This window comes from Mastigoproctus giganteus, chromosome 9 (genome assembly GCF_048544385.1).
Source record: "Mastigoproctus giganteus isolate SK-2022 chromosome 9, ASM4854438v1, whole genome shotgun sequence".
Lineage (NCBI taxonomy): Eukaryota > Metazoa > Arthropoda > Arachnida > Uropygi > Thelyphonidae > Mastigoproctus > Mastigoproctus giganteus.
The window spans coordinates 157,172,906-157,197,331 of NC_143583.1; the positions used below are offsets into that span (position 1 = coordinate 157,172,906).

A 24,426-nucleotide genomic window follows, 5' to 3' on the forward strand; every position below is an offset into this window, starting at 1 on the left:
TGTGTTATCAGACACTCAGTCTAAAACATTGATGGATCCAATATCTTTCTATTTTTGAAGATTTAGAAGTCCAGTTGGCCTGCCTCCCTAAAATCCACTCATGCACACCTCGCCGATAAGTCCTGTTATGTTAAGTCACTTTGATGGCAATGAACGTGTAGAGTGGTTCACTTCATGATGCCTGGTAAGTGTGAAGAGGAAAAGACCAAACCCTCCAGCACTTTAGCTGTTACAATCTAAGATCGCTCATCAGTGAAGATAGGATATTACAGCTGGAAAAGGAATTAGAAAATGTGAATTGGAATATCATCGGTTTGCTTGAAACAAGAAGAAATTAATCAAGTTTATCAAAAGGAAATCTGCTGTACACCAATGGAAACAGTGAAAAGAGTGAAAGTCGAGTTGGCTTTCTGGTCCACAAAGATATTATAAACAACATATTGGAATTCTTTGTCAGTAGATTGACAATCAGTAGATTGTCAATCTACTGGTCTTTGTCTCCCCCCAAGCTAGGTGGGTCGGAAAACTGCTAGCTTGGGGGGAGACAAAGACCAGTAGATTGACAGTAGCCACTGGCAGAGGTGAAAGAGATTCTTGCACTGCTTCTATTAGAATGAGCAGAAGCCTGAAAAACAAGATGCATGATATTTCAAAGACTGCTGGGGGCCATTGCGGTACAAGTAAACACATGGGTTGTGTTAGGGTAGCTAAGAATAGAAACAGGTGCAGGTATACTTGCGTGTACACCAATGCTAGGAGTTTAGTAAATAAATTTGATGAATTTGAGGTATTGCGCAAATTCATCATCTGATGCTGCATAAGCTCATACACTTGCTTTCTTGCATCACATGCAACCACTACTACTACTATTTAAAGGTAGGAAACCAAAGCACTTCTGTTTACGTTTAATGAGTGTTTCAATTTTGTAAATTGAATAGAAATTATGGAAATGATTAGTTTTTCTTCAGGGAGGCAATTTTCAAGTTAGGGTTAGAAAGTGGACATAGAGGAGCTCAAATGGATTAAAAAATAATGAAATTGACTTCATCTTCGCTAACAGAAGACATATTGTGAACAATGTTACCATCCTGAACAAAGTAAATGTTGGAAGTGATCACAGAATGGTAAGATGCACACTTGATATAGATGTAAGAAAAGAAAGGAAAAAAATTGACTCTAGTAAATAATACAAAGGTCTTTGAGATAACAGAAGAGGAGAAAAAACAGACATAATGGAATTTAGCTAACAAGCTTGAGCTTCTGCAGAACTTTTGTGACCAAGATATCGACAAGGAATACAACTTTCTGAAAGTGATGAAGTCTAAGAAACCTATACGTAAAACGAAATCCAAAGAAGAAACAGTTTGCCACGATGAAACAAAGACGACAAATGGAGAGCAAGATAAACACCGACAAGGGCAAAATAGAGTATACCAAGTTATGAAAAGCCATTAGAAAGAGACTCAGAGAGGGCATAAGATTTAATAAAAGAAAAGTAGAACAAGCATTAAGGGAAAACAAAGGACTTAAATCAGCAGTCACGAGCAGTAATATAGAAAGACAAATGATACTGAATCTGGAGAATACTGATGGTGCACTTATAAACAGCAGAGAAGGCATAATTCAAATAGCAGAAGACTACTATAAAGTATTATATAAGGAGCAAGGGAACAATGCCAGCAGTGGAGAAGGGTCACAAATTAGCAACACATATGACAACCCTGATATCCTTCCTGATGGGGTAGAACATGAATTGAAGAAAATGAAGAATCAAGAAGTCCCAGGTGAAGATGAACTTAGCATTAGCATTAGTAGAGGCATATGATGCAAGAAAGCAAGCTTATTCAGCATCAGCCAAAAAAAAAAAAAAAAAAAAAACAACCACTACTCCCATTTCACCCCTCAATTCGTTCGAAATACCTGTCCAGCTGAGCCTTAAATTTGTTTAGGCTATCAACTTCAACAACAAGCGATAGAAGTCTATTCCACAAACCAACTGCCCGCTGGCTAAAGGCGAATTTCCGCACATCTATCCGACATCCGTCCTTCCTCAATTTGAATTTATGCCCTCTCAGGTGATTATTCTGAGCAAGAGGAAGAATCCCATCGGCATTGAGCATGCTCAAGCCATTCAAAGCCTTGTACACCTCTATCAGATCACCTCGGCGATGCCTAGTCTCCAGGCTCTGTAATTTGCAAAACTTAAGCCTTTCTTCGTAAGAGCAACCCTTTGTTCCATTCACTAATCTTGTTGCCCTTCTCTGTACTCGTTCCATCAGCTCTACATCCTTCTTGAAATGAGGCCTCCAGACCTGTATACAGTACTCAAGGTGTGGCCTGACCAATGCCTTATACAAGGGAATAATCACATCCCTGTCCCTGCTAGAAAAATTATTGTATATCATTGACAAGACACCATGAGCTACCCTTGCAGCTCGTCTGCACTGCTCAGAGAACTTCATATCTGCCTGCACAATTACCCCCAGGTCCTTTTCATTCTCTACCACTGTCAGCGTAGTACCACAGAGTTGATACGTTGATCTGGGGTTACTGTTTCCCATATGTAGTACTTTACATTTGTCAATGTTAAACTTCATTTGCCACCTCTCAGCCCATCTGCTCAACCTTTCCAGATCCTGTTGCAGCAGCATAGTATCAGTAGTGTCCTTAACAACCCTGCCAACCTTTGTATCGTCTGCAAACTTGGACATTAAGCCTGATACACCATCATCAATATCATTTATAAATACAGAAAACAACAATGGACCCAACACTGAACCCTGAGGAACTCCACTAATAACATTAGTCCACGTTGAGCAGTGTCCATTGATTACCACTCTCTGTCTTCTGCCACTCAACCATCCCTTTATCCATAGCAGCAATTTGCCTCGAATGCCACACTTCTCCAATTTGTGCAGCAGTCTTCCATGCGCAACAGTATCAAAAGCCTTTCTAAGATCCAAATATATAATATCAAAGTTATTCCCTGCATCCAGTTCTTTTGTGACTACATCATAGTATCCAATCAAATTGGTCAGACAAGACCTGCCCTTAACAAACCCATGCTGTGTCTGAGCTATAACTGAATTCTTGTCCAGATGATCCTGCAGTGCTTCTTTAACCAGTGCCTCCATTAATTTTCCTGGAACCGAAGTTAAACTAACAGGTCTATAATTACTTGTGTCAGCCTTTGATCCTCCTTTGTGAATTGGGGTTACATTTGCACATCTCCAGTCCATGGGTACCTCCCCTGAGTCCAAAGAAGCTCTCATAATTATGGCTAGGGGTTTGCTTACTTCCTTTGCTGCCTCCTTTAATATAACTGGATAGATCCCATCCACCCCGGGTGCCTTTTTTATGTTTATCCTCAACAATTTCTCCTCCACTTTCCTCTCAGTTATTAGAAAATCATCTAGCTCACTGCCAATGTTTACTTCACCTACGACATTCCCCTTCCTGAATAACTCCTCATGTGTGAATGTAGATGCAAAATACTCGTTTAGATTGTTAGCCACCTGAGCTGGATCCTCAACTGTTGAACCATCAACATCCAGTGGACCAATCTGATTCATCCCTTTCCTTCTTGAGTTTAAATAGGTAAAGAACTCTTTTCTGTTTTTCTTTGCATCCTTTGCCAAGGATTTCTCATAATCTGCCTTTGCCTGCCTAATCTCCTTTGTGACTTGGTTACAGACCAACTTATATCTATCATAGGCTTCCACGTCACCCATTAATTTGTATGTATCCCATGCATTTTTCTTCTCTGCCATATGTCTCATTAGTTCATCTGACAACCATTTAGGCCTGAACCTTGAACAATATTTCTTGGTTGGTATGTAAAGCCTGGTAGCTTCCAAGATTAGTTCTTTGAATGCTTCCCATTTTGAATTTGCTGTTGGTAACATCATCAGTTGGTCCCACTGTATAGAATTTAAATACTGTCTCAGACCATCATAGTCGCCTTTACGAAAGCAAAAACCCTTCCCTTTACCTCTGATGGTAGTTACCTAATTGAGTAAATCCCACTTCAGCACACTGTGATCACTGCCACCCAGTGGTTCATTTATCTGCAGATTCCTAATGCATGAAGAATCACTACTGATAATCAGATCAAGAGTATTGCTCCCTCTTGTTGCCTCACGAACATGCCGGTGTAGAAAACAATCATCCAATAAATCCACAAAAGCCTTGCTAGTGTGTGAGTGACCAACCCACAAATTCCAGTCAATATCTGGGAAATTAAAATCCCCCATTATAAGACTCTCTGATTTACTGGCCCATTCTATTTCCCTGTACAGTGTCTTATTATACTCATCAGAGTCATTAGGCCTATAGCACACTCCTACTCTCAATTTTGATTTACCTATGCTTATGTCACACCAAACTGACTCAACACTGCACTGTCCAGCGATGTCAATTGGCTTCACTTCTTTGGATTTTATGTGTTTTTTAACTAATAGCATAACCCCTCCTCCCTTCCTATCCTGTCTATCCTTTCTGTAGACGTTGTACTCCCCAAATTCCAGTTCTGCATTCCTTATATCTGTGTGACACCACGTCTCTGATATCCCAACAATATCTGCCTTTGATGTTTTGAGTAATACCTCAAATTCATCAAATTTATTTACTAAACTCCTAGCATTAGTGTACATGCAAGTATACATGCATCTGTTTCTATTCTTAGCTACCCTAACACAACCCATGTGTTTACTTGTACCGCAATGACTTCCAGCAGTCTCTGAAATATCCTGCATCTTGTTTTTCAGGCTTCTGCTCATTTCAATAGAAGCAGTGCAAGAATCTCTTTCACCTCTGCCAGTGGCTACTGTTAATCCATTAGTCTTTGTCTCCCCCCAAGCTAGCAGTTTTCCGACCCACCTAACACTGCCTCGATAGCATCAGCAAATATTCTTGCACCCTTTCTATTTAAGTGTATCCCATCCCTGTAGAAGCAATCTCTCCTGTTAACAAGTACAGTCCAGGCTGAAAAAAATTCTACCCCTTCAGCCTTGCACAATCTTTCCAGGGCCGAATTGATCGACAAGGCTCTCATCATATACTCCCTCCTATCGTGTCTGGGCAGAATTGCAGACACTTTCAAATTCAACCCTACTTCACGGCTTTTTTTCAACAGTGACCTGTACTTGTTACGTAATTCCTCTGGTCTCCTACTCTTAATATCATTAGTGCCAACGTGTACAACTATATCACCTTTTGTGCCCTTAAAAGATGATATCTGCTCTACAACGTCATCAACCTTTGCCCCTGGCAGACATACCCTGGTCCTGTTCCACCTATCCTTTTTACAAAGCATGTTCCCCGTTTCCCTGACAATTGAGTCACCAACAACTACTAGTTCCTGTTGGACCAGCGCATTCTGCCTTGGGGGCTGCCTCTGTGTTGCATGATGACCAAGTCCAAGCTCTGGTGTTGATGTGGGCAGCTGAGAGCTTGATGGGCCCCTCAATTTATTTCCTTCGAGGGCATCCACCCTGTCCTTCAAGGTCTCATATAGGCCCATAACAACGCCGAGTTGTCGCCTAATTTCCTTGCACTCCTTGCATCGTGCACACACAAAGACATCCCCCATGGCAGTATCATGTCCCGTACCCGATTGCTCCGCAAACATCAAGCAAACAGTGCATCTTAAAAGGCCGTGATTCAGGGGGCAACCGCCCCCCTCAGTTCTCCCCTGAGTCACAGCACTCCCATTAGCTTGAGCCTTTTGCTTTGCTGCTCTGGTCAGAGTCATGATTTCGATTTAAATGTCAATAAAATTACAATTTCAGAACAAAATTAAAACCTTAAACTTGTATCTTAACACAGTTATAACGCTATATTTATTTTTCGGTATCGAGTGTTATCTACGAGTTCCCTTTATATAACTTCCGTATCAAGTATGTATTAATTATTTGTTACGTTTGTACTCTAAGTCGTTATATATATAGTTAAAAGTACAATTTAATTGACAATGAAGTTTAAAAAGATTAATAGATGTACTGATTAATTGACAATATTATATTATGCACTATACTATACAAAGCTAATGCTATCGAATTCCGGATATGCTGTATCGCGCTTCAGTAACGAGTGTTATCTACGAAATCCCTTTATATAACTTCTGTATCAAGTTATGTATTAATTATTTATTTTTACTAATTATTTATGTTCCGTAACCTAAGTGGTTATATGTATAGTTAAAATTACAATTTAATTGCCAATGAAGTTCGACAAGATTAATAGATTTTAGTGATTAATTTTCACGTAACAATGGCGGCCGTTTATGAACGGTAAACACGTGGATTTGATACCCTTTCCGATACTAAGTAATACCTACAAAATCTCTATCTAAGTTATTTTAACTTTAAGTACCGTAAATAGGAATATAAAGCTACTCTAGAAATAAGTTAATATGTCAATTTAAACTAATAAAGCAGAAAATAAATCAGAAAAAACTTCTCTATTCCAAGAGCGGCAGAAAGGCACGTCCGCACAGGAAACCCTCGACCTCAGAGAGGTCGATTACTGTAGATTTGTTAAAATTAGTAGGAAGAGACATGACATAGAAACTGGCAAGATTCTTGACAAAATACATTAGAAAAAGCATGACACCTAAGGAGTGGAATAATGCAATCATAATTTTGCTGCATAAGAAAGGAGATAAATCAGAAATTGGATATTATAGACCAATCAGCTTGTTGTCCTACATCTAGTTGTTCACAAGGGTCATTACTAACAGATAAAAAGAATACTTGATGAGAATCAACCAAAAGAGAGGCCTTTGATACTGTTGCACATGGAAAACGGCTGCACAAATTGGAGCAGTGTGGCATTGGAGGCAAATTACTGCTATGGATAAAGGGATGGTTGAGTGGGAGAAGACAGAGTGGTAATCAATGACACTGCTCTTCGTGGACTAATGTTATTAGTGGAGTCCCTCAGGGTTCAGTGTTGGGTCCATTGTTGTTTTTTGTATTTATTAATGATATTGATGATGGTATATATCAGGTTTAATGTCTACGTTTGCAGACGATATGAAGGTTGGCAGGATTGTTAATGACACAAATGAAAGTGCTGCTGCAACAGGATCTAGAAAAGTTGAGCAGATGGGCTGATAGGTGGCAAATGTAAAGTACTACATATGGGAAGCAGTAACCCCAGAGTAATGTATCAACTCTATGGTACTACACTGACAGTGGTAGAGAATGAAAAGGACCTGCGGGTAATTGTGCAGATATGAAATTTTCTGAGCAGTGCAGATTTTTTTTTTTTTTTTTTTTGATGGTCTGCAAGAGTAGCTCATGGTGTCTTGTCAATGATATACTCAAATTTTTCTAGCAAGGATAAGGAGGTGATTATCCCCTTGTATAAGGCAATGGTCAGGCCACATCTTGAGTATTGTATACAGGTCTGGAGGCCTCATTTTAAGAAGGATGTAGAGCTGTTGGAACGAGTACAGAGAAGGGCAACAAGATTAGTGAATGAAACAAAGGATTGCTCTTATGAAGAAAGGCTTAAGTTTTGCAAATTACAGTGTCTGGAGACTAGGCACTGGCGAGGTCTGATAGAGGTATATAAAGCCTTGAATGGTTTGAGCATGCTCAATGCTAATGGGATTCTTCCTCTTGCTCAGAATAATCACCTGAGAGGACATAAATTCAAAATTGAGGAAAGACAGTTGTAGGACAGATGTGCGGAAGGTAGCTTTTAGCCAGCGGGTGGTTGATTGCTGTAACAAACTTCCATCTGTTGTTGTAGAAGTTGATAGCTAAAATAGATTCAAGGCAGAACTTGACAAACATTTTGAGTGAGTAGATGGGAGAAATAAGGGGGTTTTTTTTGGCTGATGCTATATAAGCTTGCTTTCTTGCATCATGTGCCTTTGCTAAGGGAAAGGGAAAGTCTTGTCTGACAAATTTGATTGGTTATTATGATGTGGTCACAAAGGAACTGGATGCAAAAAATAATTTTGATATCATATACTTGGATTTCAGGAAAGCTTTTGACACTGTTGCGCATGGAAGACTACTGTACAAATTGGAGCAGAATGGTATTAAGGGTAAGTTGCTACAATGGATAAAAGGATGGTTAAGTGGGAGAAGACAGAGGGTGGTAATCAATGGGTGCTGCTCTTCATGGACTAATGTTATTAGTGGAGTCCCACAGGGTTCGGTGTTGGGTCCACTGTTGTTTTGTATATTTATCAATGATATTGATGAAGGTATATCAGGCTTAATGTCGAAGTTTGCAGATGACACGAAGGTTGGCAGGGTTGTTAATGACAGTAATGGCAGTGTGCTACTGCAACAGGATCTAGATAATTTGGGCAGATGGGCTAAGAAGTGGCAACTGAAGTTTAACCTTGACAAATGCAAAGTACTGCATATGGGTAGAAATAACCCCAGAGAAATGTACCAACTGTGTGGTACTACACTTAAGGTGGTAGAAAATGAAAAAGACCTGGGAGTAATTGTGCAGTCAGATATGAAGTTTTCTGAGCAATGTAGACAGGCTGCTAGGGCAGGTCATGGGGTTTTGTCAATGATATATAGGAATTTTGCTAGCAGGGAAAAGGAGGTGATTGTCCCTCTGTATAAGGCAATGGTCAGGCCACGCCTTGAGTACTGCGTACAGGTCTGGAGGCCTCATTTTAAGAAGGATGTAGATTTGCTTGAGCGTGTACAGAGAAGAGCAACACGATTGGTGAGGGGAATGAAGGGAACCTCTTACCAAGAGAGGCTTAAGTTCTGCAAATTGCAGTGGCTGGAGACTAGGCACCTGCGCGGTGATCTGATTGAGGTCTATAAGGCCTTGAATGGGTTGAGCACGCTGAATTCTGATGGGATCCTCCCACTTGTTCAGAATACGAACCTACGGGGACGTAAGTTCAAATTAAGAAAGGATAGATGTAGAATAGATGTGCGGAAATTTGCCTTTAGCCAGCGGGTGGTTAATTGCTGGAACAAACTTCCATCTGTCGTGGAAGTTGATAGGTTAAATAAATTTAAGGAGGAACTGGACAGGCATTTGGAGGGTATGGTGTGATTTTTTTTTTTTTTTTTTGGCTGATGCTGCATAAGCTCCTACACTTGCTTTCTTGCATCAAGTGCCACTACTACTACTACTACTACTAATGCTAAGAGCAAGCTGACTTTAGGACAGGATTATCAACTATGGATCACCTTCACATAATATCATGGCAAATGGAGAAAGCAAATGAATATAAAACACCATTATGCCTGGCATTTGTGGATTGTGAAAAGGCATTTGACTCCATACAACATAAGGCAATGTTTTGGACACTAGAAATACAAGGCATAAACATCCCATACATTATGATTTTGAAGAAAATATGAGAACACTACCTCCTTTATTAGACTAGACAAAGACAGTAACAAATTTAAAATTGAGAAAGGAGTTTGACAAGGAGACACAATATCTCCAAAGTTGTTTACTGCTGCCCTTGAGGAAGCTTTCAGAAGATTAGACTGGTCACAGAAAGGAGTCAATGTGAAATTTTGGCAGAAATCGAAAAGGTTGATTTATATGCTTATCTTGAACAGTCTTAACTGTAATAATGATAAATGGCTAGAAACCAAGGGAAGAATAAATTTTGGATGGACAGCGTTCAGGAAATATGGTCAGATACGAAGAGCAATATCCTAATTTGTCTGAAATGTAAAATAATGAACCAATAATGACTTATGGAAGTGAAACTTGGGCACTCACCAAAAGAATGGAACAAATTATATCAGGGATCAGACTGTTGAATAAGAAGTAAAACACATGGATTAGGCAGCAAACTCATGTAAAAGACACTGTTATCAAAACTAAAGAACTGAAATGGACATGGGCAAATCACATAGCTCGAAGACATAATGACAGATGGACTAAAAAAAAAAAAAAAAATCACAGAACGGTACCCAAGAGGCACTAAAAGAAAACCTGGAAGACAACAATGGAGATGGACAGATGAAAATCAAGAGTTCGTTGGCAGTAAACGGATGGCCATTGCACAAAACAAAAGGAACTGGAAAGTTGCCGGAGAGGCCTTCAATCCTGCAGTGGATTGAAAATGGTTGATGATGATGATTATCATTATCTGTGAATCTCATTTCCATGTTTCAGGGTATGTAATTATGTAGATCTGTCAATACTAGGAACAAAAAAAAAAAAAAAAAAAAAAAATCCACCAGAAATGTATCAAGCTCCTCTTCTTTCAGCTAAAGATGTGGCATTTCATCCTTCAGTGTGATCAGACCCTACTTTTTTGAAAATGAATAAGATGAGAACATTATAATAGAAAATTATTACATGACAAATGAAACCCATTTAACTCTTAGTTCCTGAATTGCATCATCTTGGCAATCAGAATATTTGGTTTCAACGAGATGCAACCACTTCCCACACAATTAATTTGTATAGAATCATTACAAAAACTTGTTTCCAGAACATATTTTTTGATTTAGAGATACTTCTTGACCTCCACACTGTTTTACCCAACAGATGCTGAAATGGGCAAGTATAGGCTAGTCTCATATTATGTGACTAGCCTATACTTGCCCAATTAGCCTATATATATATCCAATTTTTAAACATTTTGTTCACTGATGAAGCTGGGTTTATTCATGATGGTATTTTTAATTTTCATAACTGTCACATTTGGTCTGACAAAAATCCTAATGCAATTCACAAGTCACGATATCAGCAATGTTTCTCGTTGAATGTCTGAGCAGGACTACTAGGAGACCGTCTAATTGGACTACACTTTCTGCCAAACAGGCTAATAGGAGAACTGTACCTTCAGTTCCTGCAGAATGTTCCAGACCTCCTTGATGATGATAATGTTCCACTTTAGCACGCTAGAACATGTGGTTTATGCATGATGGTGCACCAGCAGATTTTGCTCGAGTTGTGACTTGACTTAGTATCTAACTAGAAGGTATGGTCAACAGTGGATAGGTAGAGGTGGGCCTGTAATGCGGCCTCCCAAATCAGCAGACTTAAATCCTATGGATTTTTGTATCTGGGGTCATGTAAAAAGCTTGGTGTACACTCTGACATTAACACAGCTGAGGAATTGCAGTGCCGGGGTGAAGGAGCCTTTCAGCAAATCAGAAACGACCCAGGAATGCCTGAGAGGATTCGCAACTCAATGCAGAGAAGACTACAAAGCTGCATACAGATGGAAGGCCAACATTTTGAACACCTTTTGTAACATCCTGTAACATGTAACATCTGTAAAATCCTATGGTGTTGAAACCAAAAATTAAAAATGTGTTATCTTATGAGCACTAGTTTAGCAAAAAGCTGGGAATCCTTAGCAAAGGATTCACAGCTTCTTGCTAAACTAGTGCTCCCATAGTCAGTGGCAGATCTTAACAGAAAATGTGCATTATCTCGAAAATGGTTCATTTGCGGCCCGATGTTCACCGAGACTTTTTTGCTTATTTTAGATTGTACTTTTCACCTTTAAATTATTGACCCTCATTTTTGAAACACCCCGTATATACACAGATATCAATATAATACCTAGTGAAAAACAAAGTAAATTTTCCATTTCAATATATATATATATTTTTTTTCCCATATATTATGCACAGATATCTATATTATTTATATATTTAAATGTTTGTAACTACTCTATACTAGTGTTATTTTTTGAATGCCTCTTGCACTTGATACCTAAATAAATTTGCAACTTAGGAATATCACATTCTGCTTACATAAAATGACATCTTGCAAAATAAAAATAAAAAATACAATGTAACTCTAAAGGCATAGTAGAAGAAAACAACCTACATAGGAGACTTACTTCTCTTTCAACAGATACATAGAACTGTTTAATACCCTCTAGAGTAAGTTCTTCTTTTTTTACAAGAATACTTATTGGTGACCTCATAAACTTTGTCGTAACTTCTAAAACATCGGATGGCATTGTTGCTGATAACAGTATTACCTATCCATAAAAAGAAATGAACAATGTCATCCTGAAATCTTATCATACACCCATTAATTATTTTAGAGCAGAGGTTTCCAAAGTGTGGGGTACATCCCCCAGGGGCACACTTTTGGGGGGGGGGACACTTATTTTCATGAAGAACTAACGAAATATGGTTTATCCATATTTCATTATTAATCCAGGTATATTTCATTTCTTTAAGATTAAATGTATCGAAGTATACATTAATTTATAAATTATGCAATTCATAGCTAAATTTTAGGTCAAACCTGTTTATTTGCATTTGTTCTGGAAACTTGGGGGGGGGGATGTGAAATTTATGAAAAATTTTAAGAAGGCTGAAGGTATAAAAAGTTTGGGAACCTCTGTTTTAGAGCAAGTAAGAAAATCTATAATAATTCATTATAAGTTAATATAATATACCTAGGGGCTTTGCCCCCTGCTCACACAACTCCCATGCACACCGTTCTACATAAAATGTAGAGGTATGATGGAGTAAGTCAAATTTTTTCTTTGTAAAATACACACCTGTTGAAGCACACTGATCGATATCTAATCAGGAAATGACCTATGTAATTATTTAGATGTGCATTTGTAGTGATGTAATTGCCCAGCTCACTTGTACCACGTAACCCGCATCCCTCTTCTCTCATTGGCTACCCCACTCCCACCACTCGGCATTCTCAAGGTCGAATAAATATCACTATGGAATTATTTGCCTATGTTTACATAGGTCACTTGGGAAAAGACCTTTTGCTTCGGATTCCATAATGCGCAAGGAATACTGTTGCATCTGAAAGGGCAGGACAAAAATTTAACTATAATATTTACAAAATACTAAACTATTTACAAATATACAAACTATATCGGGACGATGGGTCCCTTCATCAGCCGACATTAATGTACAAAAAATGTTACAATGGGACATGAAATGATGCTGGGCGTGGTCATAAATTAGACAGTGAAGCAAGTGAACGAGGTTGGTGAATGTTATGGAGGTAGTTGTCGGATTCTGCCCAGTAACCCATTTGTGTTCCTTCCATTTAACATTCACCAACCTCATGCATGTGCTTCACTGTCTAAAACATGACCATGCCTGGGATCATTTGATGCTCCATTGTAACGTTTCTTGTATATGAATGTCAGCTGATGAAGGAACCCATCATAACAATATAGTAGAGGTATGATTGTAAATAGTTTAGTATTTTGTAAATATTTTAATTTTTTGTAAATTTTCGTTATTTGTATAATAATAAACATTATTGTTTGTTGTTTTCATCTATTCAGTCGCAGCCGACTTTTGGAGACTTTATGGGCAAGCTGTCTGGTCTTCAACTTCTTCAAGTCTTTCATGCTCATGCCAGTGTCACTCTTGATGGTGTTGAGCCAGCATGTTCTATGCTGACCTTTCCTAGCATTATCGATTTTTCCAATGAATTGGATTGCATTACGTGACCAAAATACATCAAGCGTAGCTTGGTGATGTTGGCTTCACCGTGGTGTTTCTGAGATTCTTGAGCTCATTCTTAAAATTTTCCAGTGAAAAATACTGGAGTAGATCACCATGTCTTTCTCCAGCAGTGGACTATTATACGGCTATATAGGCCTTTACTAATTAAAACTCAGTCTTTAAAAATCTATATCTTTTCTGATAATGTGATATTTTGTCCCAAATTAAATACAACTAATCAATGTGACCAACCCCTCCACATAATTAAAGTCTTTAAAAATCTATATCTTTTCGGATAAGGTGATATTTTGTCCCAAATTAAATACAACTAATCAACGTGACCAACCCGTCCACCTAATTAAAGTCCCCTGCATTCTTAACTTGTAGAATTTAAAAAGCAGCTCTTCAAACATTTAAATACCAATGCTATGCTATGCATGGCACTGGTATTGCCTATGCTATGCATAGGCAGCTGGAATAGACATTTAGAACAAAGAATGCTCTAACAGCCAAAACAGAATTATCGTAAATTTAGCGTAAATATTACCTTCCCATGATTATAGTCAAACCTAATGAACCCTATCACACTATACTCTAGTTTCACAAAAGAATTTAAAATAAATTCTTTTGTGAAAGTCAACCATAAAACCATATGTGTAAACTATTTAGAAAGAGCACATATAAAAGAAATCATCACAGCTAACTGCCATTGTTGGCGATGTAATTATTTACGTGGCCAATAAAATGACATATATAATTATTTATCTGCGCATTTGTAGTGACATAATTGCCCCGCCCTCTTCTTCCATTGGCTCGAATAAATATCACTAGGAGGAAAACTTTTAATGTAGAGAGAGATAAAATATATTGATATACTCATGATTAACATTAATGGTTAATAATGAGGACATCATTATTAACTCACCACTCCCTCAAAATTAGTGCGTATAGGCCAACAACTTCAGGAGCCTTACCCCACACACACACACACGATATTTATATTGGCATATTAGTATCTTTTTAAGGATATTCAATTAGAAAAAATGCATATATATACCGCAGAAACCCATTAAAACGTGATTCATTAGAACACGATTCTGCTTATAATGCAATGCAAGCATGGCTCCCATTTTTCATCAGCTGAAACGTGTGTTTAGACACTGAAGATTAACATTTTGGATTCCTTATGAACACATTGTGGTATTTTTAGTTTAATTCAAGTCCATCATACGCATTATCCTTTGATTTCCGTAAGAACAACAATAAACAACTTGTAACTTTACTGCAAAGTGTTTGAACATAGAATATATTTTAAAAAGTTTGTAAGAGACAAAGCTTTGCAAATACCTATTTCTCAGGACAAGGATAGTAGGTGAAAATAAAACAATTATATGAACAAAGACAACGTTCCAGAAATATTTCCGTTAGTGGGAGTGGACCTGTCGGAACAATAGACAAAGCAAAGTAGAAAGACTGCGGATCTAAAGGATGCTTAGAGAGGTAGTCAACCTCAATTTAATACCTCTATCATACCGCCACTTAAGACGCAGCATTTATTCATTTTTAGGAAAGGTGGCTCAGCATAGTTCAAAAGTAGCATAGTCAGTAGGGGGTCTAACGATAGGAGATGAAAAGGTTCTGTGGTAAATGAAACAAAGTTAGTGTTAGTAACTTGTGAGAAGAATAAGTTTAAGAAAGAACATAGTGATTAGGTCTGTATGAGTTAGTTAGGTGGAGATATGCAAATAAGAGAGAAATAAGTAGTTTTTGTGCAGAAAACACCTCCCACAAGTTCAATCGCTGACTGTCAATTCTTCATGTTTCTCAAATTGTAAGTTGTATTTTTAAAATACAGTATAAATTTAAAGAAATGTTTGAAACTTCAAAAAAGATGGAAGTTTACTATGAAAGAAAAAATTGTGGCTCTTGACAGAATTAAGTCCAGAGTCCAGCAAACTCAAGTGGCTAGAAGAGACCTTGGAGTGAATGAATCTACAGTGTGTGGATGGAAGAAAGAAGAGGAGAAACTTCGTAATGCAGCCAAGTCTATGGAAACAAGCGATGGAGTGCAATGGAAATGCTTGCGGCAACCTCAAGATGAACAATTGGACAAAGATGTATTTCAGTGGTTTGTTCAAGGACAATCTGAAGGCACACCTCTATCTGGATCCCATCTGCAAACCCAAGCTAAAAAAAAATTCCACAAAGACCTTCATGGAAATAAGTCCACAGCATTCACTTTAAGTAACAGATGGCTAACACATTTTAAAAAGCAGATGGAATAACCTGTGATTCAGAGTTGCCCTCTGAATCACAGCCTCTTAAATGCACTGCTTGCATGACGTTTGTGGAGCAATCGGGTACGGGACATGATATATTGCCATGGGGGATGTCTTTGTGTGTGCGCGATGCAAGGAGTGTAACGAAATCAGGCGACAACTCAGCATTGTTATGGGCCTATATGAGAGCTTGAAGGACAGGGTGGATGCCCTTGAAGGAGTTAAAGTGAGGGGCCCATCAAGTTCTCAGCTGCCCACATCAATGCCAGAGCTTGCACTTGGTCATCACGCAACACAGCCGCAACCCCCAAGGCAGAATGCGCTAGTCCCACAGGAACTAGTAGTTGTTGGTAACTCTTGTCAGGGAAACGGGAACATGCTTTGTAAAAAGGATAGGTGGAACAGGACGAGGGTATGTCTGCCAGGGGCAAAGATTGATGACGTTGTAGAGCGGATATCATCTTTTAAGGGCACAAAAGATGATATAGTTGTACACGTTGGCACTAATGATATTAAGAGTAGGAGACCGGCAGAATTACTTAACAAGTACAGGTCACTGTTGAAAAAAAGCCGTGAATTAGGGTTGAATTTGAAAGTGTCTGCAATTCTGCCCAGACACGATAGGAGGGAGTATATGATGAGAGCCTTGTCGATCAATTCAGTTCTGGAAAGACTGTGCAAGGCTCAAGGGGTAGAATTGTTTTTAGAATGGTCTGTACTTGTTAACAGAAGGGACTGCTTCTACAGGGATGAGATACACTTAAATAGAAAGGGTGCAAGAATATTTGCTGATGCTATTGAGGCAGTGTTAGTTGGTTCAGAAAACTGCTAGCTTGGGGGGGATACAAGGACTAATAGATTAACAGTAGCCACTGGCAGAGGTGAAAGTGATTCTTGCACTGCTTCTATTGGAATGAGCAGAAGCCTAGAAAACAAGATTCAGGATATTTCAGAGACTGCTGAGAGTCATTGCAGTACAAGTAAACATATGGGTTGTGTTAGGGTAGCTAAGAAAAAGAACAGGTGGATGTATACTTGCGTGTACACCAATGCTAGGAGTTTGGTAAATAAATTTGATGAATTTGAGGTATTGCTCAAAGCATCAAAGCCGGATATTGTTGGGATATCAGAGACTTGGTGTGACACAGATATAAGGAATGCAGAATTGGAATTTGGAGAGTGCAAAGTCTACAGAAAGGATAGACAGGATAGGAAGGGAAGAGGGGTTATGCTATTAGTTAAGAAACACATAAAATCCAAGGAAGTCAAGCCAGTCGACATCACTGGACAGTGCAGTGTCGAGTCAGTTTGGTGTCATATAAGCATTGGGAGATCAAATTGAGAGTAGGAATGTGCTATAGACCTAATGACTCTGATGAGTATAATAAGAAACTGTACAGGGAAATAGAGTGGGCCAGAAAATCAGAGAGTCTTATAATGGGGGCTTTTAATTTCCCAGATACTGACTGGAATTTGTGGGTTCTTCACTCACACACTAGCAAGGCTTTTGTGGATTTATTGGATGACTGTTTTCTACATCAGCATGTTCAGGAGGCAACTAGAAGGAGTAATACTCTTGATTTGATTATCAGTGGTGATTCTTCATTCATTAAGAATCTGCAGATAGAGGAACCACTAGGTGGCAGTGATCACACAGTGTGCTTAAGTGGGATTTACTCAAAGAGGTAACTACCATCATCGTAGGTAACTACAATGGTCTGAGACATTATTTAAATTCTATATAGTAGGACCAACTGATGATGTTACCAACAGCAAATTCAAAATGGGAAGCATTCAAAGAACTTATCTTGGAAGCTACTAGGCTTTACATACCAACTAAGAAATATTGTTCAAGGTTTAGGCCTAAATGGATGTCAGATGAACTAATGAGACATATGGCAGAGAAGAAAAATGCTTGGGATACATATAAATTAACACGTGACACAGAAGCCTATGGTAGATATAAGTTGATCTGTAACCAAGTTACAAAGGAGGTTAGGCAGGCGAAGGTAGATTACGAGAAATCTTTGGCAAAGGATGCAAAGAAAAACAGCAAAGAGTTCTTTTCTTATGTAAACTCTAGAAGGAAGGGGATAAATCAGATTGGTCCACTTGATATCGATGGTTCAACTGTTGATGAGCCTGCTCAGGCAGCTAACAAACTAAATGAATATTTTGCATCGACATTCACACATGAGTTATTCAGCGAGGGGAATGCCAGAGGTGTATTCAACTCTGGCAGTAAGCTAGATAATCTTGTAATAACTGAGAGTAAAGTGGAGGAGAAATTGTTGAAGATAAACACAAGAAAGGCACCTGGGTGGATGGGATCTATCCAGTTATATTAAAGGAGGCAGCAAAGGAAGTAAGCAAACCCTTAGCCATAATTATGAGCTTCCTTGGACTCAGGGGAGATACCCACAGACTGGAGATGTGCAAATGTGACCCCAATTCACAAAGGAGGACCAAAAGCTGACACAAGTAATTATAGACCTGTGAGTTTAACTTCTGTTCCAGGAAAATTAATGAAAGCACTAGGTAAAGAAGCACTGCAGGATCATCTAGACAAGACTTCAGTTATAGTTTGGACACAGCATGGTTTTGTTAAGGGGAAGTCTTGCCTGACTAATTTGATTGGATATTATGATGAAGTCTCAAAAGAACTGGATGCACGGAATAACTTTGATATTATATACTTGGATCTTAGAAAGGCTTTTGATATTGTTGCACATGGACGACTGCTGCACAAATTGGAGCAGTGTGGCATTGGAGGCAAATTGCTGCTATGGATAAAGGGGTGGTTGAGGGGGGAGAAGACAAGAGAGTGGTAATCAATGGACACTGCTCATCGTGGACTAATAGTATTTGTGGAGTCCCTCAGGGTTCAGTGTTGGGTCCATTATTGTTTTCTGTATTTATAAATGATATTGATGATGGTATATCAAGTTTAATGTCGAAGTTTGCAGACGATACAAAAGTTGGCAGAGTTGTTAAGGACACTACTGATGCTATGCTGCTGCAACAGGATCTGGAAAGGTTGAGCAGATGGGCTGAGAGGTGGCAAATGAAGTTTAACATTGACAAATGTAAAGTACTACATATGGGAAACAGCAACCCCAGAGCAACGTATCAACTCTGTGATACTACACTGACAGTGGTAGAGAATGAAAAGGACCTGGGGGTAATTGTGCAGGCAGTTATGAAGCTCTCTGAGCAGTGCAGACGGGTTGCAGGAATAGCTCATGGAGTCTTATCAATGATATACAGGAATTTTTCTAGCAGGGATAAGGTGATTATTCTTTTGGATAAGGCATTGGTCAGGCCACACCTTGAGTACTGTATACAGGTCTGGATGCGTCATTTCAAGAAGTATGTAGAGCTGCTGGAACGAGTACAAAGAAGGGCAACAAGGTTAGTGAATGGAACAAAGGGTTGCTCTTACGAAGAAAGGCTTAAGTTTTGCAATACACCTCAACCACCCCTTAAGTTTTGCTAATTACAGTGTCTGGAGACTAGGCACCAGCGAGGTGATCTTATAGAGGTGTATAAAGCCTCGAATGGTTTGAGCATGCTCAATGCTGATGGGATTCTGCCTCTTGCTCAGAATAATCACTGGAAAGGGCATAAATTCAAATTGAGGAAAGACAGATGTAGGATAGATGTCTAGAAATTTGCCTTTAGCCAGTGGGTAGTTGGTTGGTGGAGCAGACTTCCATCCCTTGTAGTGGAAGTTGATAGCCTAAATAAATTTAAGGCACAGCTGGATGGATATTTCTAACGAACGGAGGGGTGAAGTGGAAGCTTTTTTTTTTTTTTGTGGCTGATGCTGCATAAGCTTGCTTTCTTGCATCATATGTCTCTACTAATGCTAATGCTAAACCCCGCTGTCTTCACACCTACTACTAAAAAAAAAAAAAGAGACCAAACGTTTAGTTTTATTTAGTGCATTGTGTCGGTTGTTGCGTTCCATCGCACCGCAAAAGGAAAAATTTTGTTTTGTTATTAATGTTAGAGATGTCGGGATTTATTTTTTTATAATTTTTTTTTGTTTTTTTCTGTTTAGAAATCGTGAAAATGATGGGCAAATACAACAGTTGTGCTTTCAAATTAAACAAAAACTTGAAATTATTCAAAAGTTTGAAAACGGTGAATCCGTTAAATCTTTAAAGAACCATTATAATATTGGTGACCAAACCACATGCCACATTGTAAAAAATAAAGGGAAGCATCGTATTTGACACGTGAGTAGTACGTGTTAAGTGTTTAAAATGAATCAGCGGGTACCAAATCAACAGATATGGTGCACAACTGTATGTATGTCTTAGTGAATAAGTCTCCCTTTACCTCTCAGAACAGCCTGGATTCATTGTCGTATAGATTCAACAAGGTATTGAAACTCTGCAACACAGATGCTAGTCCACGCTGACTTGATTACTTTCCAGAGTTTTTGCAAATTGCATGGTTGTCGTTTGTTCTACCTCAAACCCTACAGGTGCTCAACTGGAATAGGATCTGGTGACTGGGCCACTGCAGCAGGCTAAATTCACTTGCACATTCCTGGAACCAGTTTCGTTCAATTATGATTTTGTGACATTTCATCCTGTTGGAAGAACTCATTCATAAACTGATACACTGTAGTCATCCTGATGGGAAGAAGATGGTTGGAAACAATTTACAACCTGTGGCATTCAAATGTTGCTCCACTGGTATCAAGGGCTCAATGTGCACCATAAAAACACTCCCTACACCACTACACTGCCACCATCAGACTAAAGTGTTGTCCCCTGGCAGGATGGGTCCGTGGACTCATGCTATTTATGCCATATTATGATCCTCCCATCACTGAAATAGCAAGAACTGGGACATCATCATTCTTCTTTTTCTTGATGATTCCATTCTACTTCTCTCTCTCTCTCTCGGGGTAATTCAGAAATTTTTTTTTTTTTTTTTTGCCTGGTGTAGCATAAGCCTCAGGCTTCCTTGCACCATACGGCTAATAATAACAATAACACAACTATCGTGCTATATGAGGACTGACTGTACTGATTTGTTTTTATGACAAAAGGTGTGTTTATCGTTTTTATTTTATAACATGAATATTGGTTTTTTAAAATACTTTATTCTACAGTGCATCAATAAAAGATTGAAACAATGCAATTGCATATTATTTTCATTATTATTCTTTTTGTGATTTTTCTTAAACGTAGTATTGCAATTATCGCCAAAAAAGAGACGAGCAAAATTGATTGTATGTACAAATGAGTGAAGTTTGAATGCCGAAAAATGGCTAAAATTTTCTAACGCGATCCTGCTTATATCACAACGTGCTTCTTGGGACCTGAGCATTGTGTTATAATGGGGTTCACCCGTGTGTGTGTGTGTGTAAAATCATAGCACCAAAATCCCTTAGAAATTTGCTACAAAAAATGACTGAAATGTGTTTCACTTAATGTGCCACTAAAAAAACAAGTTAGGTAATGTGCACATTGCATTTCAGGTGTGTTTTTAACTTCCTGAATCAAATTTCAAGAAGTTTTAACCTCTTCAAGGGTGAAAAACTTCTATGCTACTCAAGAAGTGATTACCAAAACCTTACCATGTGATTGGCAGCTATGAGGTGTGATTTGTGTAGCAGTTCATCTTGTATTACCAATTTGGTTGGATACTACGATGCAGCAACAAAAAATAATTTTGCATCACATACTTAGATTGCACGACAGCTTTTCAGGAGTTCCACAAAAAAAAAAAAAAAAAAGTGTACAAATTGGAGCAACATGGCATTAAAGAAAGTTACTACTATGGATGAAGAAGTGGTTCAACACGAGAAGACAGAGTGGTTATCAATGGGCTGTGGTCTTCTTGGACTAATGTTATTACAGCAGTTCCTCGTTATAATGTGGTTCGCTTTACGCTGGTTTGCTATAATGCTGTTCTTATATTATAATCCGGTATCTGACTATAACACTGTCACAAATCACTATAACGCTCTTTTACCAGCGTACAGATTGAATTTTTGGCATATTTAACGAAAACGTTTCATCTGATGGAGCCGATTCTTTGAAAATAAAGAATTAATTTTAACAGCGGGAAAGACAGTTGTTCCACTGCAAGCAACTAGGGCTAGGCCGACTAGTAGGATTGAAATGGAGAGACTTTTAACTAATTTTATTGAAGATAATATCCAACGCAGAATTCAGTTAAGTTAAATATTATATAAAAAAAAAAAAAAAAAAAAGAGAGATTAGCCCATATGATGATCTGAAGAAAGCTCACCTAAAAAAAAAAAAAAAAAAAAATGTGGAACCACTTAAAACTAGTAAGGGCTGGTTGAATAGATTTAAAATCCAGGGAGAAGCCGCAAGTGCAGATCAAGAAGCCAAAACTTTCAAAAAAGAACTTGTTAAAATTATTGAAGAGGGGTATTATGTGTTATACTTCTCAAGTTTTTAACATAGATGAAGCAGGACTTTTTTGGAAATTAATGCCTAAAAGAAGTTTCATATTGAAAAAAAAAAAAAAAACATGCCAGATTTCAAAGCGACAAAGGATCGGTTGACTTTATTGTTGGGTGGTAACGCTGCGGGGAATTTTAAATTAAAATCCCTTTTAATTTACCAGGAAGAGAACCAAAATCGACACATTTTTCATGGTCAAATTCATCAATTAAATTAAATCAATTAAATTCATGATTTTAATTGGAATTTTTAAGTTTAACTTTGACACATAAGTAGTTACCACATAATTATATACGTATGTAATGCAGAATATTTTATATGTACAAATATTTGAATATTAAATATTTTGACAGACATTTGTGCATTTTTTCTCTACCATTTATTATTGATGGCACCAACCGCAACTCACAAATACATATCTTACCCTATGGGAATGCGGTGCTCGCTTAGTGAGGATTCACTTAGCGCTCTTGTTTTTCCAGAACGAATTATCAGCGTTAAGCGGGGGTCGCCTGTACTGGAGTGCCTCAGGGTTCAAGGCTGAGGCCCAGCATTGTTTTCCTTTTTTTAATGATATCAATGAAGGAATACCACACTGATAACCTTCATATCACCTGATAAAAAGGTTGGAACGATGATTACTGACAGTAGTTGGGTATATAACTGCAACAAGATCTAGAAATATTAGGAGCAAATGGGCTGAGAAGTGACAATTAAACTTTAACATTCACAAATGCAAGGTATTGCATACAAGTAGAAATAATCCCAGAATAACATACCACCATGGAAGGTTGACACTCAGAGAAGTAGGAGAGAATAAAAAGATTTGGAATTAATGGTTTTGTCAGACATGAAACTCTTTGACAAGTACAGATTGGCTGATAAGTCAGCTCGTGGCATTTTGTCAATGATATATAGGAATTTTTCCAGCAGGGATAAGGAGATGATTACCCTGTTGTACAAGGCAATGATTAAGCCACATCTTGAGTACTGCATACAGGTCAGGAAGTTTCATTTTAGGAAGGGTTGTGGATCTGTTGAAATCGGTACAGAGAAGAGCAATGAGATTAGTGAGAGGGAAGAAAAGAGGTACTGTTACTAAAGTTCTGCAAATTGCAGCGTCTGGAAACTAGGCGTCAGCGAGATCTCATCTAGATAAGCCTAAATGTCAATAGCATCCTTACTATTGCTCAGACAGCACACAAGGGGGCATAAATTTAAACTGAGGAAGGATAGTTGCAGGACAGATGTGCATGCAGAAATTTGTTTTTAGCCAGCAGGTAGTTGTCAGAAGAAACTTCTGTCTAGTGTTGTGGAAGAATTAAACAAATAATAGGATGTGTGTTTTTTTTTTTTTTTTTTTGCTGATGTTGTTTAAGCATGCTTCCTTGTGTAATTCATCACTACTAATACTACTGTTCTGACAATGTATACAAATAGGTGTTATTATATAACTTATAAATAGGTAAATTACACAAGTCATCAAATATTTTATCAAAAAATGCACCAGATAGATCTTTAGATGCAGATTCCAAATTAGTTTTCCATTAGCACATATAGTTTTTATGATGAAACGGATTATCACTTCCATATCTATTCAGCCAACCTACACAAATATACACTGCTTGCCAAAATTAACAGAACAAAATGCTTTTCAAGAATATTTTATTGTGAACAGTGTCACTGAATGTGAATATTTGATATAATAGGCTTCCTGGCATGCAAATTACAAGTATCTAATAGAAATTGATCTACCACCTCACAGAGCCACACATTATGTGAATTATTCATGCCTATAAAAATGACCACATCACTCCATTCCCGATTTTTTGGCTTGCTCAATGGGATAGCCATGTCTCCAGTACTCAGGAAGGAAAGTCATCGTCGTTTAGATGATTCTTTGAGATAGTGGGCTGTCGGACGAATTGAAGCCGAGCAGTCACAGGTAGAGGTGGCATATTGGCTTAATGTGTCATGCAGTGCTATCTCGACACTATGGAAGCAGTTTCAGGAGACAGGAACCATTACAAGAAGAGCAGGCCAAGGTTGCGACAGGGCTACATTGATCACAACAGACCGCTATCTAGCCCTAACAGCAAGGTAGAATCAGACAACATCCTGTCATCAACTGTCTCTTGAGGTTGCTGCAGCCACAGGTGAAAACATTTCTAACCAGACTGTGATAAGAAGCCTCAATTCAAGTGGACTCTACGCAAGGAAGCTGGTGGTTTGTATCTCACTAATTCCAAACCACACAGAGCTTGTTGAAATTGGTGCTAT

At 38.3% G+C, this 24,426-nt stretch overlaps 1 protein-coding gene across 1 annotated transcript in view; it reads right to left on the reverse strand.

Annotated features, from left to right (window-relative positions):
* Positions 1-24,426, reverse strand: part of LOC150080837 (eukaryotic initiation factor 4A-I-like) — a 241,307-nt gene that overhangs the window by 74,628 nt on the left and 142,253 nt on the right. Inside the window, exon 7 of the mRNA XM_090381904.1 lies at positions 11,816-11,959. Coding sequence (XP_090238030.1) covers positions 11,816-11,959 — 144 coding nt within the window. The remainder of the gene's footprint in view (positions 1-11,815; positions 11,960-24,426) is intronic.